The sequence below is a fragment of the Terrapene carolina genome, unplaced genomic scaffold, assembly GCF_002925995.2.
Source record: "Terrapene carolina triunguis isolate 2854851 unplaced genomic scaffold, T_m_triunguis-2.0 Scaffold148, whole genome shotgun sequence".
NCBI classification, from domain to species: Eukaryota; Metazoa; Chordata; order Testudines; family Emydidae; genus Terrapene; species Terrapene triunguis.
This window is the reverse complement of record NW_020664499.1, coordinates 4,490,257-4,502,556: the sequence shown is the minus strand read 5'-3', so window position 1 is coordinate 4,502,556 and position 12,300 is coordinate 4,490,257. Positions and strand designations below refer to the sequence as shown.

General features: G+C 38.4%; 1 protein-coding gene across 2 annotated transcripts in view; it reads right to left on the bottom strand.

Annotated features, from left to right (window-relative positions):
* LOC113406893 (calcium-activated potassium channel subunit alpha-1) overlaps positions 1-12,300 on the bottom strand; it is a 911,445-nt gene that overhangs the window by 291,394 nt on the left and 607,751 nt on the right. For both annotated transcript variants that reach the window (XM_026653744.1, XM_026653746.1), the window contains exons 4-5: positions 9,147-9,240; positions 5,769-5,880 (exon numbers count right to left, since the gene is read on the bottom strand). In XM_026653744.1, coding sequence (XP_026509529.1) covers positions 5,769-5,880; positions 9,147-9,240 — 206 coding nt within the window. The remainder of the gene's footprint in view (positions 1-5,768; positions 5,881-9,146; positions 9,241-12,300) is intronic.

The following is a 12,300-nucleotide window of genomic DNA, read 5'->3' as shown; positions in this document are numbered from 1 at the left end:
GCAGGAACTGTTATCGTGGTCAGCCCTGGCACAGGTGAAAGAGTGGAGGCTTCTTGCATGCCTCCGTTGAATCCGCTGTGCAAAGTCTGATCACAATTTCACCCCCTATTTTACATCTTCCTGTTAAGGCTTGCTTTACACACACTCTTGATCTCTTTCTTGCCACAGTCACAGAAGCGATTTTTTTTTGCCAGAAAAAAAGTTTCACAAATCATCTCACTTTTGTGATCACACAAACAGTCAGAGTGATTTATCCAAGGCCTCCTACTGTTTATAAATGGTTCAATGATGCAATCAAGGAGCAAAGGCAAAACCACATGGCTTTTGTGACCACTTAAGTGGCACAAATAGCAAATACTCAAAGCAATAGTTCACAGCCAATAATCTGTGAGCAAGCCACAGGCTGAAATTTGTTTGCATGAAACATATTCCATAATTGCAACTAATGGACAAATTAGTAACAACTGAAGTCTGTTTGTGGATAATTCATAAACAGAAAAAGGGGTAAATCTGCTACTTAAATCGTTCATTGAAAATCGTTTGCCCAGTTCCAGAGACAGATTTTTCCCATTCAGTATGGGAGCAAAAATGCAATTTTGGGCTATTCAGGCAAATGTTTCCCTTTTTGAAGTAAGGAAGTTACAGTCCCTCCATACGGCTCTGATATACCTGCACACAACTGGCAATGCTCCACTTGAGACATTTTCTTCAGTGGAGTTTTAATTTACAATAGCAGAAAATTTGGCTGTATTGAATTCTGGGTGAATTCAGTCAACAGCAGCAAGTGATTGACTAGATTTATTAAAAAAGATGTAAAAACCTAAGAAACTACTGCTAAGGGGGACAATAACAACAATCTATGAATGTCTAAAGGGCGTCTAAACACCAAAGAAGGAAAGACAATTCAATGGATGGGCCAAAGGGGTAATGTACATAGCTAGGAATAATTTCATTAAGTTAGGGAAAGGGAAATTTAGGTTGACTAGGAAGAAAAATAATAGAATATATTAAAGTTGTGAAATAGTCTCCAGCACTTGGAACTTTTACTACCGGAAGGGACATTGTAGAAAACACTCCCACACTGGGAGGCAGAAAGAGTGGATGATTTAATGGTCATCTCTAACTTCTATGATTCTAGAATACCAGAGAAGAAATCCAAGCAATAAAATGTTTAGGCTTTATTTAAAATGATGGCAGTCCTAATGGTGTCTCACTGCGGCTGTTCTTCAGACACGGATGCTGCCACAGCCGGTGGCAAGGGGCAGTCTGGATTCCTTTTTATCTGCTTACTCCACCTCTGTCAATACTATCCTGTCTAGGCAATTAATTCTGACACAAAGCTTCAACTAGAATCAATACCTTCCTTTTTTCTAATGTCTATAGTTTTATGATTGAAAGGCAATTTCAGACATTTAACGTGGTTTTGCTATCACAGAGGATAAAGTAACAGTATTAAAATGCTGTGTGGTATATTTGTAAACCACTGCTGAACATATTACAGGAAGATACTCATTTTTTACAATGTTATTTAATTCAGCATATTGCAAGCCCATCCAAAGCAATGAGGATTTCAGGGTTGAAAATTTAGCTGTGTTGGCTAAAGCACAACTCGTGTGTGTTACAAAATGAGAGTAAATTATTACAGAAGACTCAGCCTCTACGACTGATGTCACTGTTTTCACAGAACAATTTCATTCTTAACCTAGCTTCACTACAACTGGAAATACACACACTACAATGCACTGTAGTCATTTGGTTGAAATAATCTGTAAAATGACTTTTTAAACCTGAAACTCTGTTCTTTTTGTTGGCATTGTTTCCTTGGCAAAACTCTCCTCTCCACAGAAGTGTGTGCTTAGACTGGAGAATTTCCCTTTTATTACCATCATCAATTTTTTTGTATAGTGTTATGCTAGAAGTATTGAGGATTTTATGAAGCATGACCTCAGTTCACATGAATGTGCTAGCACATGAATGACTGCTGCTAAAACAAATGGCAAGGGAGTCTCTTTTCCAAGGTGAAAACTAGAAGTGAACCTCCCTAAAGAAAACACAGGAATATTTGTGATCTTATTGTCTTTAAATCAACCCCTAGTGAAAACTGGTACAACTCCACTGACTGACAAAATAAACCCAACCTATACAGTGTTCAAATTGATTGGCTCCAGATATACTAACACATTTTAGTATTGGAGTTTCACCTTACTCCAATTTTCCTTTCAAAAATAACAACCAGGAAATGAAATGCAAACAAACTAGCATGAAAGACAGACAGAAAGAGAACTAGAGTGAGAAGGAATCCATGATGATGTGGTGAGGATAAAGGTTTTATTGACATACATTTGGGACAGCAGTGCTCACAAATGACTTTGCATGAGTCATGCAGTTCATCCCAAATGAGTGTTGATAAATCTTTTGTGCACTACCCCACACCAGCAAGTATTTTCCATAGACGATGCCACATCCATAGTAAAAGTATTTTAGAAATATTTTCCAGAGATTTTTTTTTTAAAGTAAAGCCTTTATTATTGATGCTTCTCCATTAATCTGGCATTTCTAGACCACAGGAGGGAAGGAAAGAAACTAAACTGGCTTCCCACTATAACTGAACAATAACCTACTGATCATTAAGATCATGTGAGTCCCTTTTTTATCTTGATGACTGTGGCAATGCATGATGTAAGGGGCTATATTTCAGTTCTTGCAATGAACGTTTAGTTCTCCAGAGACAGAGTTTAATCCAGGGTTAAGAGGGGTTTGGTTTCTATAGTTTTGTTTTAATTGGATTATACTGTCCGTCTATCTATTTCCCTTTGCCTCATTCACAGACACTTAGACATCTATTAACCTGTTTAACCAGTTGGGCCAGTTCTTGTGATATTAAGGAGATGGCACCATAAATTTGCAGGAAGTCACATCTGATCCCTCCAGTATCTTTACCTTAGGTGAACTCACCTTAGCTGAATGACATGAAAGTGCAGTGAAATCCACTGGAAATACCTGATGTATTAATAATGAAACAGACCACATTAATCTCCCCTACTGTATACCTCCTATACATAAGGGATTCCTGTTAATCTGTATATGAAAATCCTACAGCCCATGGAAACATCACTCTGAGGAAAAACACATGTTTGGATTGTTCGGATAAACATCAGGGTGTGATAAAATGCTGAATGTCATTCCATTTGTATTATGTGAATTAACTTTTAAATAATACAGATGTTCTCACTGAGTTTATCTGCTAACCAGGTAACTAAGATCCTCAGCTGTGCCAGAGGTCCACTCAGTACAGCTGGAGTAGAATGAAGAAGGGCAAAGATGGCTTGAAGCCATCCTTTGTGCATTCAAACCTGAAGGAAGCCAGGGATCAGTTCAGGAAACACCGGTGTACAGTGCATTCTGGATACTTCCCCTTCTACCACATCCTACCCTTTATACCTATGGCTTGGGAATTCTCCTGTGCTGGGGGAATACTTCCACTGCCTGCTTATGTCAGCATCATAGTCCCTTTACACTGCCAAGGAGTTGCAAAGGGCTATTGGAATAGTGCTTTGTTGTGGCAAAAGGAAAAAAAAATGTTTATACCATAATTGGGTTCCTTAGGCAGAACCAACTATCTAAAGGATGGAAGGTAACAAAAATTCATCATTAACACATATTACTGGATTTGCACATTATTCGTTTATCACAGCATCTAGACACAACATTTAAGGAGCTGAGGTTATGGCTGTAAATGATAGCTCTGGCAGGAAACTTTGATGAATCACAGTGAATTCTTTCACTAAGGACCCTTCTGCTCTAAAGTAAAAAAAAAAAAAAAGACACAAGGAGACAGGGTGAAGGATTAGAGTATCGCACATTATACACAAACCCTAGGCTGACTTCACAGACAAGTTCTGTCACTCAACGGGGAAGGAGAGCCTTCAAAAAGATGTAGCCAGGCAACAGGCAAAAATGAGACTACAAACAACAATCAGGGAGAGAACGCTTTTGCCTGGATCAGGGACGATTCTCCCTACCTAATGGGAAGGAGTCATGTACAGTATTTAACTTACTTTTCCTGTAAAATGACATCTGCTGTAGCAAAACTAGTTTATAAAAACTGTAGACAGTGTATGAGCTCTCTAATATTACTATTTATTATTTAGACTGTGGTACCACCCCAAGTAAATCAAGCTGTCCTTGCCCCCAAGAACATATAGTTCAAACAATCATCCCTTTGTAGTGGGGGGCATTGGCTCAACATTCACGTTACATCCCCCCTCAGTACCTGGCTAACCCCGGGGAAGCTAATGATACAACCTACCAGACCAAATTCAATGAATTCACTGAATCCTGGTCATTTTCCAGCCATCACCCCTGATGTGGTGCCATCCCCAAGCTTTCTAGTCATTGGTCCGGCTTTAAGAGTTCTCCAACTCAATGTTGGCATCCAAGCACAACATAATCAGTTAAATCACTCATCATCACAGCGTTGACATTGTCTATTTACAAGAGACCACACATATATATAAAGATGCCATCAATGAATTTGATCTGCTGTGTCACACTGCACATGCTAAATATGTTTGAGCAACATATATTCTCTCAGACATCTCTGATGCTGCCCCACTGTCATTGACCAACTACTGTGATGTCATTCAGGTTGCTGGCTTCCAGGTTGCAAATGTCTATAAACCACCAAGTGTGAACTGGGAACAGCCAGTCTTACTCACTCTCACTCACCCAGATGTTTATGTGGATGAATTCAACAGCCAACACACTCACTGGGGTTACTCAGAGCCAGATGCAGACGACGAACAACCGGTGGAGTGGGCCTCAAACAACTACCTTGTTCTCATCCATGACCCAAAACAATGGGGTATATTTCACTCAGCTTCTCTATAAACACATGCACTCCTGATGCATGTGGTTTATCACAGAGCAAAGTGGGAATTAGGTGTGTGGGGGAGTCCCTTTGTTAAAAGTAATGGTAACCATAACTGCATTAACTTCACTGGGAGCTTTGCCTGAATAAGTACTTCAGGATTTGAACTAAAGGGGAAACCTGTATTTTGTATTAAGGATAGAAGAGCTTCCAAATAGTATGTTGGCACACATTAATTCCATTAATATTTCTCTCTCGCCATCTCTGCTTTTTTCCACATTCTCTCTCTGTATTTCTTTTTAACCCTAACTTCTCAGCTTCATTTTGTGCCCTCTGTTTTCACTCAACACCTTATTATTCTCTCCACACCCTCAACCCCCAACGGTCTATCCTAAGCAAAAGGTGAGACCAATAACATCGGAATCTTTCCCATTGTTCAACTGAGTTGGGCCAGATCAGTTCAAGTTTTAACTGTTTTTTATTTCATTGTTGTATAGGTCCATGATTATTCATGGCAATGAAGATCTATAAATGAATGCTTTGGATTATCTACCCAGGTTGGGAGCAGTGACAATTAAATCAAACTTACCTTTTAAAAAAGCAGCCTAATTTCAGACGCTTCTCCTTTCAAGTTGGTGTTCACTGCCATGCAAAAGTCACACCGTACCTCTCGCAACCTCTCTTAGAGAATTGCACTTATGTATCAAGAGCAAAATGGACATGGTAAATGTCCCATGCAATATAACCCACCTGTCAGCTGAAATGGACAGCTCACAAAGACAACATCTGTTACATTTCTTCACTTACGTGGGGTGCAGGACGAAGAACTGCTCTGTCAAACTGGGCCCGGTGTGTGTGTTTTGATATCAGCGATTAAAATGAAAAGCAATTTACTTACCAAGCCAACTTCTGTTTAAATACACTGACACAAACACTGGAGGGACTGTGAAGAAATCTACTACCGAGTTAACTTCCAGCCAAAACCACAGCTTGTCATTGGCTGCAATGAACTAGAAAAAGAAAAGGGGAAAGAATCAATTTATAAGCATGTCGATACATCTGTGTGCAATATTCTCCTTTCTGAAAATTAAGTTCCAGTTTTACTTTAGGAGTTAGTGGAGCAACATTTGGTGTCCTCAGATCAATCATAACTAGACAGTGGTTTTATCTGGAGGATAAAACTATTACCTGACAACATTACTTGGCAACACTAAATTAACAATGGGAGGGCCATATATCAAGTAGAGAAATGAAGAACATTTTTGCATTGAGTTCTCAGACTTGTTGCAAGGAGACAGATTCAACAAATCATTCTTTTAGCATTTAGCAAGACTATTTCAGGTAATCTTTTTTTATAAAATGTCACTGGGGGGTGGGGGGAGAGAATCAGATTTCCACCATCACCTACACTCAAGTATTCTGAGTATTTGACAGCTGGCACACCCATGTGTTTGGTACCCAATTTTTCCTGGCATTTTTATGATCTCAGCGGAATCATATGTGTTATGTGGGCTATTTTAATGTTCCCTTTTAGGAACTGCCATGCAAAAATTGGTTTAAGGGTAGACACCAAGCTCAGATGTACATCAAAGACATTCTTTCATTTAGTTAGAGAAATCAGGAATCTACCCCAGCTAGCTCTTGAACGCTGGACTATCAGTTACAAAAGCAGTACCTTTAATACTTCAGCTAAAAGCAATGTCCACCAACCATCACTGATATTACACCTTACCATATAATTATTTCTTAAGCCCATGACTACTACCTGCCAGGACCACTTCACAACTTTGTTTTACATAAACTAATACATGCTGTGTACTAACTGCATTATAACTCCAGAGAGATTATTAGAAAAGGGCAAGTAGTAATAACAATATGATTAAGGTCCCACCCATAAAAAAGGCCCCTCATGTTTATAACATGAAAAATATTTCTATACTCATGAACTCACATTAAAATAATTAAACAAGACACCTGATTCCTTAATTAACATCAAAGGTCTGGCATGAAAATATAACAAGGAGATACAGAGTTTAGGCTAAAACTCAACATAACTCTGTTGGGCAGGGGTGTCCCAGACACAGGGAGATTTTAGGAAGATATACACAGAAATATTTAGGCACAACGGAGTTGGTTCTTCTCAGAATTTTAGCCTCCCATAACTCAGAAATCCCTTGCTTTCAGAAATCATGTCAAACTGTAAATGAGACTTCATTCAAATTCAGTTTGCTGTTTGCAAAAGTCCCTGGTTTTACTATAATGGTATTGAATACAAATGCTGTGAAAGTATGGTGAAGGTAATTCATTTAAATAATTAATAACTCTCAAACAAATTCCATAAATGCAGCAGGATAAACTCCTGGGGGTAATCCTTATCATGCTTCAAGTGTTCGCATGCCATCAGTGAGGTTCTTGGCAATATTTTGTGCCTCCCAAAGCTGTGATTAGCTCTTGAAAACCATAGCTCTATCATGCCTTATTGCCTGACTATCTGGTAATACATTTAATTTGTGTTTTGTCTTCATTAGTAGTTTGAGAGCTTCTATTTCTCTGTTGCAGCAAACTTGGATGCCAGCTGACTAAGAATTTACATAATATACATGCATGTGGTTGGACACACATCTTCTAGAGCTGCAGATATAGGAATATTTATATGATTGTGAGTTGCATTTCATTATTTCAGGGGAAAGAGATGGAGAAGGGTACAGTTAAATAATGTTTCTTCAAATAACTTAACTTGCCAGTAAGTCTTCACAAAAGCACTTTAGTCTGTCAGACTATACTGAAAGAACTTCAGGTAGGAAATAATTGTTATATATCTAGCAAATTCACTACTGAGCCAATTCTGCCACCTTACTCAAGTTGAGTAAAAACTTATTCCATACTCAGTGTAAATCAGCATGGGTAATACATGCATAAATGATTCTCTGTGTGCAAAATGTGTCACAGACCTAAAAAGAGATTAGGACACCTCTGAATTTGTAGTTGCTGGCAAATTACAGGTACTGTGTATTGAATCTGTTCTGACAAGGAGTCAGAATATCTCGATGGTATAGTGGTCACATTTAAAAACCTAAAATAACCATATCTTAGTATTTGGAATACATTATATTATGTATTTGTGATACAGAATATGGGAAGCATAGATAATATTGCAAATACTGAGATGATCTAATCTATTTATCAAAGGGCTAATGACTGTATCTAGCCCGGGTCAAACTGATCAGATAAAATAACAACCAACCCAGACCTTTTGTTCAAATCACAAACCACATTTTTTACTGGTTCCTAAAATGTTGGTAAACTTTTTCTTAACTTTTTATTCTCAAACAGTGCTGAACTTCCAGGTTCTGAGAAGAAACAAAAGCAGAAGTGCCAAAATACCAAAACACTGTGTGAACCACAAACAGGATATAGAGGAAAGCTCATCACAGCATGTTTAAAAGATTTCCAGCCATTTTGCAGACCTTCTAACCTTTTCAGGTTCTCCCATCAGCATTAGTGGCCATGTGGTCCTTGAAAACTTCCACTGCTCCTGCTCTCCCAGCTAGCAACAGTAACGTTAATTTCTAGTGCATAGCCCATTCCCCTCAATTTAGCCAAAAAACCCAGCGTGCATTATGGGTACAATTGACCCAAATATTTATTTAAATGACTAGTGATTTTAGGTACTTTGATTTTTGGATGCCGAACCTGATTCCCGTTAAAGAGACCTGGTTTGAAGAAAGTGGGGAGAAGAGACCAATGATACATTTTCAAAATAAAATTTTCTCTAAGAACTTAGCACTTCAGACTGGTGCTAGCTTGACAGCCTTGCAGACACAGGATGCAGCAGTGAACTTCCCCATGCTACCTCACTGACCTGAAACTTGAACTGGAGCAAACACATTGAGGAGCAACAGGGTAGTTCAATCAGCCTGAGATTGCCAAGGGTGGGTGTTTAATGCCAGTTATTGTGGCAGTTTTTGTGATGTAGACATCAGTCCATTGCGAATTGGACTGAGACCAAATTCCACACAGGCCACTGAGCAGTATCAGATGATGGTAGATTGGCAATAGTCTAGGTTGTCAATTGCAATCCCCTTACCCAGTCCCCTCACCACTGTTACGTAGAGGCTCTCAGCCCTCAGTCAAAATCTTTACTTACAGGTCTCAGAAACCACGTTAATTTCTTGCATCAATGGCAAATGAACAGTGAGGCAGCTGTCAAATAAACTCTGAGTACAATCATTGCATTCCCTCCCCTGAACCACACGACATAATTCAAGGTACTTACACGCAAGCCGAAGTAGAGTAGGAAGAACACGTTAAAAGCCATGTCTATCTGTAACGTGAAATCTTTGTAGAAATTCTGGCAGGATTCTATTGGGCTATTTGAAAGAAAAAGAAATCGAATAAACTGGTGGCATCAGAGTGCGTGGAAAATGTCAAAAATACTTTTTTTTTTCTTTTCCCCTCACTTTGTTTTGATAAAGGCCTGAATTTAGGAGCTACCATTTTGTTTTTCCACCCCCTGCAAAGTACAAGCAGGCATTTCCAAAAAGAACATTTAATTCATTCAGTTAGTCACTCATTCATTCATTCCCAATGTTCACATGTTCAGGTAACTACCTGAAAAGAAACATGCAGACATCTTAAGGAAAGACAAGCAGGAGAATACCTTGGGATCCCCTAACTCCACATTAACCCTTAAAGAACTGACTTTTTATTGGATACACAACTACAAAGTTTAGGAACTAAATCTAACAGGCACACAATTACACTGAAACATTAAACGTTTTAAATTAATGTCATAATGTAAAACCTTAAAAACTGTAGTTGCTTATGAATACATCACCCATTAGCAACCTGGGGGAGTTTGTATTGATAGGATTCCTTGTTTTCATAAAGAGATTTTTTTTACATGTCTAGACACATACTTTATGTACAGTACTATGACCTGAGTAGGAAAGCAGTATAGCCCACAAGTAAAAATTAAACAACAAAATTGTGGAATTTGAAGCAGTACTCTAAGGGTTAATTTTTGCATGCAGGTTAATTAATTACTTTTGTGTGTGCAAGCAGACATTGCACATTCTAGCATATTATATTAAGAGTAAGGTAGGTCCAACTCCAAAGCATACTCTATACAAACTGGTACTTTATGGCATACTTAGATCTACAGGCTCAGAGACCTAAGGAAGGAGACCTTTTCTATGAATATAATTAGTGATTTATTTTTGAAATTCCTAGATCAGATTAGGGAAGCCACAGAAGGGTCTTCAAGTTGCAGACCAAGGTAAACAGCATGTCCCAATATATATAGCAAATGATCATTTAATCATCATAGTTATATAAAGAGGAAGGGGAAAATATACTTCTAGCTGGAAAGTTCTTGATCATTTAGAACCATGGAAAATACACTTTTAAGATAGAGATGCAGAATTTTCTTGGCTTCCCCAGTGCAAATAAATCACTGAGTGTAATACCAGTTGGTATAGTTGTACCTCTGCAAATATGATGCTGAATTGCTCAACAAGCAAGGTTCTATGCATTATGAATGTCAGTAACCTAATTTAAGGCATAAAAGAAATTAGCTGGGCTACTAGGTCATTTTAACATGCAGTCAAGTTCTCTCCATTTCTTGTATACATTACAGGTCAAACAAGTTAAGTATGGCATGCCTTCTCTTGACTTTAGATGCATAAAAATATGGCAAAAGTCTCCCTGACATACAATAGCCTAGTGTTTTAAGAAACCTCTGTGCTGTAGGAAACTGTATTCAAAATGTTTATAAAGAAATACTGTTTTACTAAGATGTGAACATTACGAAACATACTACCTATATTATAGCTGAAAAACTGATTTACAAAAGCAGGCAGGCAGAAAGAAACAGCCAAAAATTAACTCATGGTATTGAAATTTGCATCTGACACTACTCATACAGATTTAGCTACAAAAAAGGGGAGGATATAAGCGGAGAACCAGTAAATACACCTTGTGTGAGGGCATTTTTGAGAGCAAAGGATCTTGTTATAACAAGGCAGGATACACATTTGAGTCGCTATGCACCATAGCAACAAAAATCAAAAGAAGAACAATAGAAACAGGAAAAACTATGCTGCTCCAACACAGGGTCTGAAGACTTCTAGCTCTCAGTTACACCATTGCAAAATCAGCAGTAACTCCACTGAAATCAATGGAATTACACAGGTGTAACACCAGACAAGAATAACCAGGCATATTATCTTCCCTTCCACTGCCATGTAGTGGTCAACATGCTTGCTGTTGGAAGGAGTCAGCCTGGGTTGCAGTTAATGCCTGCATCTGTGTACCACTGTCCTTTCCAGAAATCCATAAGATTTTTACAGGTTAGCTAATGCTGACCATGGCTTCTCATGTTTCTACAGAGCTTAGCAAAATGAGCCTCCGATCCAGATTCAGGACTCTGGGTGCTATCAAAATATAAATACCACTACTATTACAAGTGTCCCTTATTTCAAGTCCCTCATTTTTAGTCCCCAGATTACTTCCATTGCACACAAATGTGGTGTCCTTTCACTTTTATTGTTGAAAATTATTTGTATCAGAAATGCAGGATCATGGAAAGGAAGGAAAGCTATTTACACCAAAAAGGTTAATTCCACGGTAATTTGACTTTCCTGAATGAATGATGTAGGGTTGGGTCTTTGTCATCCATGATGCCTTACCTTTGGCCATGACACTTTGCTATGTTGCTGATGATACCACTCCTAACCGTAACCAATTTCCTTCCCCATGCTATAGAAAATACAATGTTACCACAGGTTCCTTTTTTCTCCCCCAAGTCTACAAACAGTATATATTCCATGAAAAAGAAAAAAAAACTGTACAAAAGAATTCACCATGACATCCTGCAAAGGGTCAGTCTAGGAGAATATGTCCAACAGCTCGGCATGGAGATCCTAAAGGAACCAGGGATAACCACTCTTTCTGTTTCTCTTCAGCCAATAAAACATGAAGATGTATCTTTTCAGTGTAATATGCAGAAAGTATCAGAGACTTGAACTCCAATTAACAATATGGGAGCTGCGCTTATCTCCCTGTACTCCAAGTGGAAAATATAACCCCAGAGTTTCTGCTGCATTTTGTTTAGAAACAAAACATTTTGGTCAGCTCATACTAAAGGCTCCATTCTCCCCTCTGTACCTGGGTGGGATTCATATTTCCAGGAGGCATTAGATCATGTTATATCTATTACACTGGAGTTATTTTTTAGGAATATAAAAAACCATACAGAATATTTTAATATAGTGGAATTGAAGAACGGCATACTTAATTTTCTACTCACTGACACAGGTGTAAATCAAGAGACTGGCAGAACTTGAGATTCAGGCTCAATGGCAGAATGTAACCGCATCAAATCTGAACTAATTTTGTCATTCTAATTGCAACATTTATCTGCTCCCAAA